Raw genomic sequence first — 17,747 nt, 5'->3', positions numbered from 1 at the left:
AAACATACCTAAGTACAAACAAAATCTTTGCAAAAATGACATCTTATGCAGTGAAAACCAAAATACTTATCAACTTTTTTATGGCAGTATTATAAAAAGTACCCTCATGAAGAAAAGCATAGTATGATTATGTTTTAATTTAATGTGGTATTTTTTTCTGTTAGCTGCCACTCCTTGTTTCCAAATCTAAATATTTGTTTTTTATTTATTTAATATTATAACAGTGAACACAAATTGCTTTTTACTCTTAAATAAATGCCCGAAATAGTAATTTGAATTTCAAAAATTTAAAATTTGAGTTATACGTCATTAATGTATGGTTTGTGACTCTCTTGTTTAGAGTTGCTCATTTCTATTATAAATAACTTCTGCAGTAATTTGGATTTTTAGGGAATGAAACTTCTAGAAAATGTTAAATAAATATTGTAAAAATGTGCTTAGAATTAGTCAAATAGAAACGAGTGCCACTTATTAATTATTTTATTTGTAAAAAGTAAATGATATTTTAACAAATTAATGAATATATAACCTTATAATAATAGAACACATGGGAATTTTATTTGAACAACATCTACCATTTAGTGAGTCTTGGTTTTGTGGTTTGATTGAAACATGAAATTTTCACCGATTTAATTTCATTAAATTTATTGATTTTTCAATTTTTCTTTTTTCAAATAATGAAAAATATATTAGCATACATAAAAATGTTATAATATAGGCCAAAGAAAATTAGGGCCGGAAAATTCCTTAGAAATCAGGGGTTCCCAAAGTGGGTGACAATATTAGCTGTGGTGCTCATGATCTCTGTTCTTAACAAAATTTTGGATAAAAATGGGTATCGCATTCTCCTATGTATATTCAACAATTGCTTTTATAGAGTACAAATATCATTCGAAAATTAATGGGAAAGAAGAATTGTGAGTGACTGTCTTCAATTCGAACAAATGTGCCAATTCAAAAGCATGTGGAAGGTAATTTATTTTTTTTCCTTTGTATTTTTACCTACCTACGTTTTCTGTATTAACTACAAATAAAGTGTTTGCATGAATTAAGTACGAGTTCTATTAACTATGTACTATGTTTATATTATTTATAATTCTTTTTCTTACAAATATGAAACGTACATTCTACTTTTATGAAATATACATATAGATATTATTTCACAAACGTGACTTGAAAGATAGTTTCCTTAGAATTCTAATTTGGGAACCCCAGCAATGATTCTAGTAAAATTTAGGCAAGGAATTCACAACTAAAACGTTTCTTATCAGTTTTCACCCATTAATGCTAAATTGAAAAAAATAAATTCTTATTGCAATAAAATGTAATTTTTTTGAAATGTTTTTTGATTCATTAATATTATATGTAATATGGGTAGTACATTATGCAGTAATTGATGATTTTTGATAATTTTTTATATTTGTTTATTTAAATGTTATGTTAAACATATTGCCAACACATTATGATTATTAAATTAATATTTCTAAAGAATTCTTCATCTTTCGAAATTATGTTTACAAATTTGATTTTAACTATACTTAATCGTTGCTTTTGCTCTAAATTGTGTTTTATACAGAAAAAAGAAGAAAAAACTATACAAATGAAGTTAAAATTAAAGAACTCTTGACAATGTTTTTTTTTTTTTTTTTATACCTTCCTATTGTGAAAATTCTAAGAAACATCTATTCATAGACAAACTTTTAATTTTGATATTCAATATGAACAATATAAAAAAAAATTAGATGAATAAGAAGTTATTTAAAATCTATTTTAACATAAAATTATGATGAAAAGCACAGTTCTGACCATCATTGTTATTTTAAAAATAACTTGCCTATTCAATCTTGATAAGAAAACAGCTACACTCTCCCATAAATCCAAGAAACCTTTTTGATATTTACATGATTATTATATAATTAAGCAGTCTTCTACAATTCTTACACAAAAATAAATATTTTTCTTATATCATTCTGTAAAATTTATTTTTCCATCTAACAACTTAAGTTTGATATCTTCTCATTAAAACTCATACAAATTTCAAGTAGTGAGATAAAAATATAAACTCTAATGATGTGAATTTAACTTCCTATAAGAAAGAAAGAAATCAGACTAGTGTTTAATGAGAGTTGAATTTGCTTAATGCATGTACACAGTAATTTTTGAATATTCAAAATTTTGTTAAGGAACAAAATTTCACTCTAGGAAACTACACAAAATGCTGTAAACTAAACTAATTCTAGTGATATTTCTTTCATGAAAGATCCTGTCTGTGGGATTTTTTCTCAATAGATTTTATCTGCTCTAGATTCCTTATGATAAATTTTATTTTTCCAAATTCTGTCTTTAAAATTTTTACTAAATAAATTTATTCCCACTAAATACTCTCCTGGTGTTTACGAAAGGTTCTCTACCACAACTGATTTGTTCGCCCAAAACAGTCAGATCTTGTAATATTTTTTCTGCAGAAACTTCTAATCTTTACAGTTTTCTATTCCATTTTGCAGCAATTAAATATCAATAACAAGATTAAAAAATATATATATTGAAACACAAAAAAAGGCGAACTTTCTTTTTACTATTTCGTAAATTATCCATAGAAATGACTTCATAGTTCCAAATCACTTAATTCCTTGAATAATGAAAGTTTTAATATAGTATAAAAATATAGTTTGCTGGTTCAAGATTGACTCATCAGATTTTTGCATTTTGCCAACTTTAAAACGAAGTTTGTCAAACAAATGTAAAATTTGAAGTTATTTTTTAAAAATTTATTTCTGGTAAAAAAAAACTTCATTTTTATGCAATAAGATTCATTGAACTTATTTTTATTTAACCATATAAGGCTTGAAGTCTATATGAACAGGAGGCTGAAAAATCTGTTTTACCATTTATCAGTCTTAATGACTTAAAGCTGGTCATTGAAAGAAACCTTTCAGTTAAGTTACTGATTCAGATTTCTTGCCTAAAACTCTACTAAAATCAATACCTCTTGATTTTCCGGCCCAAATTCTTCTCATTCATAGTTTAAATTTGTTCCATATTTATAGCTTCAGACAAACCATAAAATCAGAAATGAAGTTGCTCACTTATTGGTATATCAACATAGGGTGAAAGAGTTTCCAAATACTCTAATATAATCTAAATAGCCAACAACAAAAGAAATCTGTGGATTTTTAATCTGTTGTCAAATTTTCAGTTCCAATATATCAAATCAATAATGGCAGCATTATTTAAAAAAAAACACTTTGTATAATAGCTTAGTTTTTCATGTAAATTTGAAGATCAAAATTAAAAGCACCAGATAACAAGAATCAAACAACAATATGATTTAAATATTTATTATTTTACAAACAGCTTATAAATAGATGTAAGACGTTTATGTCCATATATTTGCAATTTTTAATGAAATTTAAATGTTTGGATAAATTTGCCTTTTTGAGGACTTTTTCATTGACACTAGGGTTTACTACATGGAGAGAAAAAATTGCATGTTTATCAAGTGGATGAGATTTTTCTGTGCTCAATCTAATGGTTGGTTGGTTGGTGTTGTATCCTCTATTGAGTCATATTTCATGGTGTGTTTGAATAGTTTTTGTTATTTCTGTAGCATTAAATGAATACAAATCCTCTTCTGTGGGGTTGTTTAAGAGGTGAAGGCCTGCAGTGATTGCAAGGCAGTTAAAAACATGATATGGTGTCAGTTCCACATTAAGACAGTTGCCACAGTTTTGATATTTTCTAGTCCCATCTGTAGAAATTTTCATGTTTTTATGATGTTTTGCTCTTAGTCTGATCAGAGTAGTGGCTGTCTTCCTATCGATGTCAAGATTAGTTATTTGATCGTGAGCTTTGAATTTTAAAGGGGTGAATAGTTTGCAAAAGCATTTGCATCTGCCAACGTGGTTGGGATTGTATTTTGATTCTGGCATTTTTAGCCAAGGAATCAGCTATTTCATTGAACTCTAGGGCACATGGGCGGGAATCCACTGCAAGAAGCATTTTTTCCGGAGACGCTGAAGTTGTCCAAGTTGTTCTATGATATTCAGGATTAGGCTTGAGGTACCTTTGCTGAGGACCTGTAAGGCAGACCTGCAGTCGCTGATGAAGGTGATACCACTAAGCTGCTCCGAAGGTTCAAGATTGATGTACGTTTCGATTCTTGTAGAAATGGCTATCAATTCTGCCGTAAAGATAGGTGCGTTTTTTCCAGCACCAGTTGCAATCTCTCGTTTTTGATCATCAGGTAGGAGCAGTACCACTCCCGCACCTCCGTTGGTGAAAGTGGAGTCAGAAGATCCATCAGTAAAAGCCTTGATATGATTGAGGCCAGATAGAGAGTCGATAGTTTTCATCCCAATTTCCTTGAGTTTATTCGCATGATCTTTTTTCGAACAGGGCTCGATGAGTTCTAGACAGATTGTCGTATTATCTGGAACAACTCCAATAGCAGGAGTTTCGTTTCTAAAAAGAAAGTCCTCAGGTTTAAGGTGAATTTTTTCTCTGATGGCCCTGTCAAACTGAAGGGGAGATGACCTTTTGAGTCTAGATTTTTTATTCCAGTTTATAATAGTACGATGTGAAATGTGCCCCTCGTCAAGACTATGGGCGTTATTTGTAAATTTAACAGTTAACATTTGTCTCCTTTCTTCCAGAGGGACCAAACCGCATCCTCTTGAATTCTTGAGTTGTTTGTTGATGAGACAGCACCAGACATTATTTTTGCAGCTTTTGCTTGTACTTTATCGAATCTTTCTCTTGAAGTAGAGGAGGAGTGTGACCATACAGGTGTGGCATATTCCATTAATGGTCTTATAAGAGTTGTGTAAGTAGTTTTTGGTGCAGCATCCCATTTTGTGCCACAAAGCCTCCTAAGGATGTTGAGCTTTTTTAGTGCTCTATTAGAACACTCTTGAATGTGGTGGAGAAAACGAAGCTCTTCGTCAAGTATTATCCCGAGGTACATTGGGTTAGAAATCTTTTCTATGGGTGTGTTTAACACTTTGTTATATTAGGACAAAATGTGTGCCAGTGCTTTCTGTCAGTGCTGAACATGCTGAGTTTAGTCTTGTTAGGATTAATGACTAGTTTAAGGTCTCTTGACCATTTTTCTCGAGAGAGCCTGTAACCCCTAGAGAGCGCGTCCCCAGGTGGCGGATCGGGGAATGCCTCCATCGGCTAATACCTTTGGGTGGTAGGAGGGAAATAAAATACCTCCCGCGGACCAACAGACAGAAGTCCAACCTCTTTGGAGGCTCTGGCAACCCCCCCCCCCCCTCATGATGTTTTCAAATGTGTGTGTGCTCAATCTAATGAAAACTTAATGACATTAGCACATACTGAAAACTTAATTACATGAAAACTTAGAGGACCTACCTTAAAAGTTCAATTTGTATAACTTGTTCAAAGTATTTTTTTAACAGCTAAAGAAATTCAGAAAATAAAGATATTCAATTCAGGAAATAAATTTGCTGGAGCAAAATTAAAAAGGTAAAGAAATTCCTTTTTCCAAGATTGAAATACATGATAAAAAGAAGTAAAATTTCCAATAAAATTACAGAATCTTTGAAAAATAATTTTTCAAAATTTCTTACATTTCAAATTATGAAGACCTTAGGGTTAGACTGAGTATACAATAGTTGGATGCCACGATATTGTCTCAAACTGAAAGTAAAAATCTCACAAAAGGTAAAACAAACATAAAATGTTCTATGCAAGATATGATAATAATAAAGTGTGAGAAACCATCAAAAAATAAAAGAGAGGAAAGAAATAAAATGTAGTTTCCTTGAAAATAATACAGCTACGTTAAATGGTCTTAGTTTTTTCCATTTGTTTGTTCATTTAGTAGTCTTTCCTTTGCTTATTATGGAGTCACATCAATTTATATGGATTTTAACTGTCAGCTTAACTAGCATAGAAGTTACAAATCTAATGATCTTGGTTGTTTTTTAATGGGGTAACAAGATGTTTGTTTATTCTAATATTGTTAAATCCATATTTTTCCCTGTTATGTTTGTAACTATACTTTCCCCAAAGTTGGTGATATTTTTGTAATTGCTTTAATATGTTTATTCTTAAGACTTCTTTTTTTGTATGTTCTTTATTCTCTTCCTACTTAATTAAAATCAAAATGTAATTAAAGTACAATGCTATTTATTTTTGCTACATGAAAATTTTCTTTTGAGAAATGAAGCTAATGAAATACCTTTCGTAACTAATAAAAACTATTTATTTGATTGTTAAAATTTTTTTTCTCGCATTCTACTTATTTATTTTATGTATTACATTAAAATACTATATAAGTTTACTTTTAAAGTACATATTTTATATTAAGTATCTGTAGAAATATATGTTAAATTAGTTTTAATAGAATATTATTGTATAGAAAGTTTAAAATTGTTTATGGGTTGAATTTAAACTGAAAAAAATTGCATACATGTAATATAAAGACTTTATGAAAAAATTCTATAACTGAAAAAAATTTTTGAAATTCTGTTTTAAATATTTTTTTATGCTTTTCAAATTTAAGAAACTTTTAGCCATTAAAATTCAGTTTGTTCTTATAAGATTTTATATTTCTAGGCAAAGATCTTTTGTCTTTAACGCGTAGTGACTTGATTGATATTTGTGGAACTGCAAATGGTATACGTCTCTTCAATGCTCTTCATAGAAAGTGCGTAATTTTTTAAATTGTTTTTCGAAGCAATTTCAAACTCTGAAATTAATTCCTTTTTTTAATTTTAGAGGATATTTGACTACGTATGTACGATTACCATCACAAAAAGGTTTTGTATAAAATTTGATTTTTATATTTTTTTTCATGTCTATGCAGAAATAATAAATTTAATTCTGAAAATATTTAACTTTATTTATTTTGTAGAAATTTTACTATTTCTAGTTAAACACTTTTCATTAATTCAGATAAATAATTTCATAGGACACTTGTGAATGCAAGGGTTCATAATTATTCCATAGACACTTATGTAAGCAATTACTAATTTCCATCTACTCAAGCACATGCCTCAAATCAAATAATTAAATAATGACTTAATAAAATAATATTTAAAGTTTTAAAACTTAACACAAAAATAAGGAATTACTTGCATCCTAAGTAGTTTTTGTCTCAAATATGATATTTTTCTAAGTTGTAATTTACTGGTTTAGGAAGCAGGTGATAAATATGAGAGTTATTTTGTGCTAATGATGAAGATTTTAGAAAGTAACTAAAACCAAAAATATTAGTTCCCAATTGAATATTTTATCTCAAGTACTAATTGCACAAATTGAAACATTTCTTACAAAATTGTGAAACTCACACTGCTAATATAATCAGAAATGAGAAAGATATTTGCATGCAACCAACTAGTTCAACCAATGATAGCATTTAGACTTTTAATTCTGTTCTTACCAGTTATAGCTAAAATTAATTTTTAAGTTGTTACTTGTTAAGTTAAGCTGCTAATCTTATTTTTATGAAGTTAAATTTTTATTGCACTGGCAGTCAAAAAACAAGCTCAGCCTCCCCATTTTGCATGCATAAAAATAATATAAAAAAAATATAGGATTCATTGTGCAAATTTGCAAAACATATTTGCAACAACTATTTATTTTAGGTGCTCTCATCCCAGTGATGTAGCCATCATATCTTTTACAATCATTTAAAAAAAATCAAAGTCACATTATTTTAAATAGAGCTGTTTGTTTTAAATTTTCATTATTTTCCCGTTAATCATTAATTTTACTTGTGCAAAAAATTACTCTTATCCTTTAAAAACAATAATAACACTTATAACTGTAACATTATTATATATAAATAAACGCGTGTTTTTAAATTTGAATTCTGGAAACATCAACAGTTTGAAAATGACTCAAAGTAAAAATAAAACTGCTTTATTTAGTATTTTTTTTTCCTCTGTTAAAAGTGTAATTTGAAAGTTTTTCTCAAATATTACTGTTTTTCATTAAAAAATAAAAGAATATACTATTAAAAAAAATTGTGAAGCTACTGTTTGTCTACGATAGGTACTCTGACAGACATTCGTCTGGAGGGGTGGCGGTGACTATGGTAACGAGGTATGATTATTTCAAGTAGGGGTGCGGGTCCCTCCTTAAGACTGGTTTTGGCGCGAGAAAATGAGACCTCTTTCTTCGGTCTATTGTGTTAGCTCTAGAGTGAAGAGAAATAAGTATTCGCACCTGAAACATCGTTTAGATCGTTCGATTTTCTCTTTTTTAAAAGAGTCAAAATTTTAATAGCGGTAAGCATCCAAAATTTGAAATCATAATTTTTACATTTTTTGTTGTTTTTTAAAAAGTATATATTATACAAAACAATAGCCCAAAACGATTTTTTTTTATTTAATTTATTTTACAAGATATTAACAATTAAATTTCAAAGCTCTTTTTAATTAAAAAATAAATATCTAAGGATAGAATGAATAGATTTTTAAAAAAATTATCTCATTTTGCGCGTTGGAAGTTTTTGAAGAAATAATTATAATATAACAAATGCTTAAAAAATTTAATTTTTATTGCAAAATTATGTTGTAAAATGAAAAACAAAAATGTCGTTAATGTCGTACAAAGTTCAAACAAAACCAATTTTAAAGTAAATTTTATTCTGAACAAAATGGCTTCTCAAAAAATATGGATCACAATTCCATAAAAAGTTTTATCTTTTTTCGCGAAACGCTGCACTGCAGCTCACTCTGCCACTCCACTCCGCTGATCGCTCAATCGCGCTGTATCGGTAGATTTGGAGGGAATTTAAAAACATCAACTAATGTTTCACAAAATAACAAACATTATAGCAAATAATAAATTTATAATATTAGGTGAATAATATTATGAATAATTAGTTATTTATAATTTATTTACATAATTTTTTGAGTTCAAACTTGGAACTGGAAGAATATATTTTATTTATAACTATTTTATCAAAAACTTCAAGAACTTCCGCGTAAAATGAGATACAATTTTTTAAAATCCATTTATTCTATTCTTAGATATTTATTTTTTAATTAAAAAGAGCTTTAAAATTTAATTGTTAACATCTTGTAAAATAAATTAAATAAAAAGAAATCATTTTGGGCTATTGTTTTGTATAATATATACTTTTCAAAAAACAACAAAAAATGTAAAAATTATGATATTAAATTTTGGGTGTAACAGCTATTAAAATTTTTACTCAATGACAAATTAAAATTGTTACTTCTATGTAATGATTGATAAATAGGATATGTAGGGAAATTGTATAAAATTGCTTTAAGCAAGCTCAATGTTTTATTAATAAATAACTCATCTATAAATTTATCTTGCATAGTAAATTGGTTATAAAAAAAAAAAATAAATTTGCTAATAAAAAACTGTTAGAATTATTTTTTTTTTAATAAATAGTGAGAAAAACTATACAGGTTACATTAAAATACAAGTAAGAAAACGTAATTTAAGCAACAAAAAAAAAATTTTCAGATGGTTTGATGGGTGCTGATAAAAATCATCGTTGATAGTTTTAGATTTCATTCTATTTGCGATAACTTGCTTTCAGTTTAAAAAAAAATTAAAAAACAAATAATAAAAACAAAGATATTTAATATTTTTTCGGCACAGATAACGTTACTTATTTCCATTTTCAACAAAAGTTTTATCTCCTTTTAAAATCAGAGTTAATAAGTTTAAGCACTTCACTTTTTCCAGAAAACTCAAATAATAAAATAAATTAACTGCTTTAAAAAATGTGCAAGTTTAGAAATTAAACCATCTAACAATCAATGAACATTCATAATAAATATCGTAAAATTAAAAAAACATGTACTACCCTTAATGTCAGAATTTGTTCACTTTTTTTCTTCTGTATTTAAAAAATAACAACCGATTGAGTAGAGAGAATCATTTCAAGTAAGAAAGAAATATCCATGCGAGTCTTAAAAAAGTTATTGAATCAGAATAAATAAGTCTCCTACTGGTGACTGAGTCAGCCAATCTGGTATACTTCCCATACAAGCTATCATCGAAGCTACCCTCCCTAAAATGCCCTCTTCTTGTTTCCATAGCACCAGACTGTCGCAGACTTTGTGTCGGTCAGAGTACCTATCGTAGACAAACAGTATGATTAATTCTAGAAAACTAATATGCAATAATAAAAAAAACTAATACGCTCTATATTTTTTTAATGAATAAAATTGCTTTATTTAATATTTCTACTTTTGTTAAAAAGGTAATTTGAAAGTTTTACTCAAATATTGCTGATTTTCATTAAAAAAAAATAAAGGTAAAAATTATAATAAAAAATTAAGAAGCTAGGATTAATTCAAGGAAACTAATATGCCTTAAAAAACCTACATATAACAATAAAAGAACAAACATATCCTATTTTTTTTAAAAAAAGAAAAGTTCTTTTTCTGTACTTTTGCTGTTCTCACTACATCACCTTTTGTCTACTACCTCCCAGAGCCACACAGCAAAGACTTATTTGTATTAATAAATTTATAAAATATTAAAATTAAAACTATGAAGCATATTTGCAAAGATAATTCATCTGAAATTAACTTGTGATCCTCAGTTTTATAGAAAAGTGCTATCTTAGGTAGATTAAAGAAAAAATCATGGAATAGAAAAATTAATACAGTAGTGATTATGAAAATAATAAAAAATTAATAGTAGCTATTACAGAAAGATGAAAAGTTGTCTGTCTATTCTATTATGTAAAATAATTAACGTTTTACAATTATATTTCAGCTTATAGTGCCATTTATTTAAAGTCATCCAAGGTCCATGAATTATTTACAAAAATAAAAATATTTTGTGGTCTTCCATCAGATTGCAGTTGTGAGTTTTATGCAAGTGGACCAGGAGATACACGTGTCATAGTTACTGATGAGGTGAAAAAACTTTTCATTTTAACTCTTTCACACCTTTTACCTGCTTTCTTTGCTTAAAAAGGGAAATTATTAGATAAAAAAATCTGAATTTCTAACAGTTAGTCAAAAAAAATTCTGAGGAACTTTAAATGTGAATTATTTAAAATGACTGACATTGATAGCCAAATCACAAGTCTTCCAATCTATCGACTTGTTTCATTAAAAACTTATCTGAGTGGCGCGACAGCCCACAGAGAGCCAAGGCCTACTGTGCCCATCTCAGTTTTCTTGAACTTGGGCTCTGGGGTGCAGGAGCAGATGTTCCGGTCAGCTGAAAGCGGAACCCCCAGCGTTTAGTTCCTAAGCATGCTTGGTACTCATTTATCGATCCACTGAAGGGATGAAAGGCTGAGTCAACCTTGCCCGACCCGAGGACTGAACCCAGGACCTGTGGCACGGAAGCGTGAAGCGCTGCCACTCATCCACCGCGCGTTTATTTTCTTAATAAGAATACAGAATTTAATGTGGAACTAGAAGCATTATGGAAATTTTAAGCTTATATTTTTCTGTTTTTGTTATATCTCTATATAACATAAAAGATAAAGGTCTAAAATTGTTTCCAATTGTTGTTGGCACATACTTATTGGACAGAAAAATCATGTATTGAGACTTTTAGTTAACAGAGAAATTCCTGAAATCTTTGACTGTCTTCAATATAAAATTGATCCTTGGTGAATATATCTTGGATTAAGTCAATACCGGACATAAATCTCACAATGTTAATTTTTATCCATTGAACTTAAGCTGTAAATTTAGTTTTTGTACATTTCAGCTAGTTCATTATTTTCTCTATAAAGTAGCAAATGTTAAGAAACTGTTATTTGAATTATACAGACCTTCATCTACAGCCACCTTAATAAGCTCTAAGCATATTCTTATCTTATCGAAAAATATAAAATTTTTTATTAAGAGTAGAGATATACTGGGTACCCGGCAATTACCCATTACCTGGCCAGCTTTTCATTGCCCAGTTATTACCCGGACCGAGCAAAAGAATTTCATTACCCATTACTGGTTACCTGGAAACTGTTTTTAATCTCAAAATCGAGACCCGTCTTATTTTATCAGGTATCTAGTACCAGGTAAAACTCATCTATGTTCAACACAGCCATTTTCAGATTATTAAGACTACTACCTTACGACTATTAAAAAAAAAATCTACTTTTGGAAATCTGTGTATTCCATGACCATTTTAATAATCAAACTGAAATAACTGTTATTGTGCAACATATTTTACTCTTGTTCAGAATTTTTATTCAGGGAAATCTGGGTAAAGTGGACATTATCAAGACAGAGAAATATGTTTGCTAAAGAGAAATTTCTTCTTAATGGACATAAAAATTCAAAAACTTTAATGATGAAAACTATTTTAACTGAATTAATATGATCGTTAAATAAATGCAAAATTAAAAACAGGTAGAATATTGATATTTTTTATAGTTAATAAAATCATCATGAATAAAATGAAAAAAAGCTGTTGAAAAATGCCATAGATGTTTATTCCTCTTCTTTTAGACTAAATTTGCTTTCAGCATATGAGCAATATGCATTATTATTTGGATTTGTGAGCTTAACATTTCATAGAATATTTTTTTATTATCTCATAACAAAGGCATGGACCTAATTTTGCACTTCCATCTTTATTAAAATGTGTTGTTGGACTTTAGTCAATTAGGGTAAATACTCTGATACTAACAAAGTATGAAAATTAAACTTTTTTCCCAATTATTTTATAAAGAACATGCGGTTCAAAATTGAGACTTCAAGCACCTTAATCATGCTTTTAAATTGTCGTAACATTAAGGTAACAGACTCTTTTGGTAACAGATTTAGCGTTATGTAAACAATTTTTAGATGCCCGGTGGCTGAGCGGTAGCGCTTCGCGCTGTCGTGCCACAGGTCCCTGGTTCGATCCTCAGGCCGGGCAAGGTTGACACAGCAATTCATCCCTTCAGTGGGTCGATAAATGAGTACCAAGCACGCTTGGGAACTAAACACTGGGGGTTTTGCTTTCGGCTGACCACCTAACCGAAACATCTGTTCCTGCACCCCAGAGCCCAAAGGTCAAGAAAACTGAGATGGGCACAGTAGGCCTTGACCCTCTATGGGCTGTCGCGCCACTGAGTTTAGTTTTTAAACCATTTTTAAGTGAGTAATTTTAAAAATATCTAAAATCATATAAACATACCTTGCAATAAGTTCTGTACAAAAATAACAGCATAGGATAAAAATTCAAGTTTACAAATCTAATTTCTTCTAAGGAAAGCAATCTATGAGTTCTTATTTATTTACAAAAAAAACTTTGATTTCAAATCATGATAGTTAGCTTCTATTACAATTAATGCAATACTGATGACAGCAATCAATCTACCAGTTTCAACTGATAGTGGAAAGAAAATTGTCGCTTCAGCATGAATGTTTGAAAATGAGCTATAAACATGTGATTAAAGATAATTTAAAAATATTAATTTGATCATGGATGGTGGTATTCCGCCTATGCTACCTCAATCATGTTAATCATTCAGATAATTTGGTAACATGAATGAAAAATAAATAAGTATTACCAATCGCAATAAACAACCTTTTTGAGTAAAGCTATAGGCTAGCAAACATCACAAATGTTATCTTTAAAATATTTGGCAAAACTGAATTGTTTGCAGTTAAATTTAAAACAATGACTTCCGCTAAACCAATGAGAAAATTCCCCTTTTTAAATGTTTCTGAATTAAAAATTAAATTGAAAATAGGGCTTTCTCATTTGTTTACAATTGTGCTCATTTAGTTTCATATTGAGTGTTGTATTTTTAGTGCCTACAGTATCCTCACAATCTGGTTATACAGACACATACACAAACAAATTATTTTATTACATGCATAGATAATTTGGACAACAGTTTTAAACAGATAATGAATATTTTCTTACAAATAATGCATTCTATATTTGAATGCTAATATTAATTTAAGATTAATTTCCTGGTACATAATAGCTCAAGCTATAACTGACACAATTAGTTTAACAAATATTGACAATTTTTTTTAACTAAATCAAAAACTCACTTAGAAATATTTTATTACATTTCCAGTATAAGTTGATTTACATTTAATATTATAAAGAAGAATGTATGAATGAAATTGGCCATCAATAACTTTAAACTAAATTTTTACTGGAAAGCAAGTTTCTTACTCATTATGGCTCAATGAATTCAATTCCCAACCACTATGGTAAAAGACCTTAACATCGGATTAACCATGAAAGTTTTTTTGATGTTTTTCCCCACATGTACTCAAATATGCATTGGTTTCATAGAAAAAGTTCTTTATGAAAGCAAACTTAGCCTTTTTTTGTTGCTTAATCGAGAAGTTACTTTTTCTTTTGAGGATTCAAAATTTCTTGGATAAGGCGATTGAATCATAATTTTAAAGACAGCAAATATCTTCTATGTTATTCTTCTGTTTAATATTGGAAATAACATAAAATTTCTCACAGAGTATTGAAAAGATAAAGAGATTGTACTATAGGTGATTTCATTGCACATAAATTACATTTATAGTTATAAGATGATTAAAAATTAAGCTCTGGGAGTTAAAACTTTCATTCAATAAACTGTCATTTCATTTAGATATGTTTTAAAATATCCTACATTTAAATGCTATTTAAAATTTAAGAACTAAATTAAATGAAAACCTAATTAATCAGGGAGTCCCACTATTAGCAGATGTCTCCACTTCATAGCAAAGTTTTACACAAATTATTCTACATACAAATTTCTTATAAATTTTTTTCTCAAAATTTAGTTTAAAAATAAATCTAAACATGTGTTTTTATTTATGTAAGCGCAGGAAATCTCTTGAAAACTATATCCTGTAAAATATATATTTGATCAAAAGTAATGATTTTTATATTGCTTTGCATAATCCTATAATACTCCGCTAGGTACCCAGAACCGGCCAAGTAATACATGTAAATTTTACCAGATACCCTGAACTAGCCAAATAATAAATCTAAATTTTATGGGGTATCCAGAACTGGAGGGTAAAATATTCTATTTTCACCAGGTACCCTGACCTGGTACATCTCTAATTTAGAGTGCTTGTTAAATAAAGTTTATTAATTAATAGGGTATCTAATAATTATATTGTATTATACAGTTGTAACTCTTCTTATTTGAAAGAGATGCAAATTTTTGATTTTTTCTAAATAAAATTAGCGTTTGACCATTCAAATCAAATATGTTTTTCAAATTATGAAACATCCCCTTAACATTTATAAGGAATTAGGTTTTTAATTTGGCCTAATTTACACGTTCTCATGCATATTTTCAGTACAGAGGAAACTTCTTTGCCAATGTTATATTTCTTTAACTAAAAATCTCTTTTAGAGATGAAGTTTTATAACAAAAATATCTTATATTTATTTCTCTTCATAGGTTGTTAGTAATATGATTCAAGATTCACTGTTTGTCATTGAATGTATTGAAGGTACTATTCTTTATAAACAGTGCAGTTTTATTGCTCATTTTTAAATTATTGTGTTGAATTTAGTTTACATATTTTGCAGGTACAGGTGATGAACAATGTTATGTGTATTTGAAACAAGTGATGTATTAACTACTTATAAACACTGAAAACTCAAAATGAAATTAATATTTAAGATTCATTATGGTTGAAGACAAAATTTTGTGTGTTGTGCATTCAGTTAAATTAATCAAATCTAGTAACTATTATCAAATTATCATTCATAAGATATTGTGTACTTCATAGAAAACTAGCAGTTTAATAATCATCTAAAAATATTTATGATGATCCATGAATTTGAAGAAGGCTTTAATAAGAGTCTACACAAGAAATGAACTCAAGTTGCCATGCCTAATCTGTATTGTATTTAACATTCTTCCTTCATCTTTTTTAATTCTCAAGAAATTTATTTCAAAGAAGATACTCTAGTACTCCACGAAAATCAAAATGAACATGTAAAACAAATATCAATCGCCAGTTGGTTGTGGAGGGTTATGCAAAGCATTTAGACATTTGAACAATGCTACAGTGCCTATAGTTAGAGCTGAAGACAATTTTGCACAAATTGGCTTTAGAGATGTAAAAACATAGTCTTTCAACATGTAGAGTACAATTCACATCGAGTATTTCTAAATGTTTACCAGAAAGACTGGCTGGTATTCCTGATTGGAGTTTAGCATTCATTATTATTCACTGTTTCATTGGTGTCATTAAAACTGCCATGCAGTTAAAGGTCTGTCTTTTACACTTATCCACATTGTTATGAGTATTTAGCGTATTAATGCAATAATCATCTTTTTCTATTACCATCAGAGTTGATTTGCCACCTCAACGTCAATATGGGTCTATGTATTTTATAGTATTGGTAGGATGGCCAGCTTGCACCCAGAAACCAGATGGGTTTTATTTTCCTCCCCACCTGGCCAAATTTAACGTCCTAATAAAACAAGTAATAAATCAGTGAGAGGTGAAACAAGAGAAGTCTTCACTTATCTTCTTCTGTGGGAAGATAAAGCAAGCATTAACTGTAGAATATGGGTAGATGTGCTCTCCAGTTGATGGAAGCATCAGGTTCTGCCTGTCACATAGTCGTCATTGTTTTTCAGTTATTTTTGTGTGCACAGATTTTGAATTAAAAAAACTACATAAGTATGAGACAGTAATAAGCTCTTTCAAACATATATATAAGCATAAAATCTCCGAAGGGCAGTTTTACAAAAAATATGCAGTTACACTTACACGCTCCCTTTAATGTGATTTGGTAGATTTCATTGCTTATTAATTTGGAATGTCGATAACTAAATAGGCTTAGGTATAGTATGATAATATATAAAAAAAAGTGTGATAATCTTGAAAATATTTACATATGACCAAAAGTACTCATGCCTCTCTTGAAATTCTTCTGTGCCCCTCAGATTGAGAATGGCTGCACTATTAAAAAAATTCATTCTTTTCAATTTAAACTTCACTCACATCTGCATACAACAACACAACTGAATGCTCTAAGAAAATGAACATTCTTTTGTGCTGAAAGGCAATGACAGCTTTGTACGTGCTGTAGACACCTTTCACTTAAAATAAAATGTTTATGAAATACTATCTTTATATACTATCTTTAAAATCATTTAAAATAAACTAAAAATTGCCTTGTATAAAATGTAATTATAGAAGAAATAATGATCTATTGAATAATAGAAAAATATTAAATCATTATTGCTATCAAGTAATTTTCAGGGAAGATTAGACGTTCTCTACCCATACTAATATAGGTTTATAAAAGTATACATAAAATATATATTACAACAATAAAGGTCTAGATAAATCAGATGAATTAAGACATTATCAAATGCGCTATTAGCAAATATTTAAAGAGAAAAAGAAGTTGTACTTTAATTCCACAAAAATATTCCCCTTTTAATAACTATTTTAAATATATATCAAAGAGGAAAATATTTAAAGAAGGAATCTATATTTTTTGTTGCTAGCATAAAATTTACTAAGATCTTGGTAATTACCTAATTTTTACTAATTATATTAGAAATTAACCTTTCTATATTGTTTCTAAATAGCCCCCTCAAAAAAAAACTTAAATTGATATTGCTTTTTGATATAAAATAGAAGTATTTTCTTTGTGAAATATTAAGGTTTATATCAATTTCACATTCTGGAATTAAAATCGAAGCACTCGGAATAACTTCCAATTTAACAATCGGATTTTAATGTATTAGGACTTAATCTTAATGGTTCGAGAGAGTAACCCCAAATGTGCTAATTGCTTAGGGCAGACGATATTTTAAATTACAAAATTAGACA

At 28.8% G+C, this 17,747-nt stretch overlaps 1 protein-coding gene across 5 annotated transcripts in view; it reads left to right on the top strand.

Moving 5' to 3' along the window:
* LOC107452167 (transcription factor CP2-like protein 1) overlaps positions 1-17,239 on the top strand; it is a 111,396-nt gene extending 94,157 nt beyond the window's left edge. For 4 of the 5 annotated variants that reach the window (XM_021147816.4, XM_043048190.3, XM_043048189.3 and 1 more), the window contains 5 exons: positions 6,583-6,673; positions 6,745-6,785; positions 10,738-10,880; positions 15,347-15,398; positions 15,478-17,239. In XM_021147816.4, coding sequence (XP_021003475.2) covers positions 6,583-6,673; positions 6,745-6,785; positions 10,738-10,880; positions 15,347-15,398; positions 15,478-15,527 — 377 coding nt within the window. In that variant the 3' untranslated portion in view covers positions 15,528-17,239. The remainder of the gene's footprint in view (positions 1-6,582; positions 6,674-6,744; positions 6,786-10,737; positions 10,881-15,346; positions 15,399-15,477) is intronic. The other variant, XM_043048191.3, reaches the window with a different exon arrangement.
* Positions 17,240-17,747: the final 508 nt, after the last annotated feature.

Source organism: Parasteatoda tepidariorum, chromosome 11 (genome assembly GCF_982258835.1).
Source record: "Parasteatoda tepidariorum strain Cologne lab strain chromosome 11, Ptep-v5.0, whole genome shotgun sequence".
NCBI classification, from domain to species: domain Eukaryota; kingdom Metazoa; phylum Arthropoda; class Arachnida; order Araneae; family Theridiidae; genus Parasteatoda; species Parasteatoda tepidariorum.
Note: the sequence above shows the minus strand (reverse complement) of the source record. Positions and strands in the feature narration are given on the sequence as shown.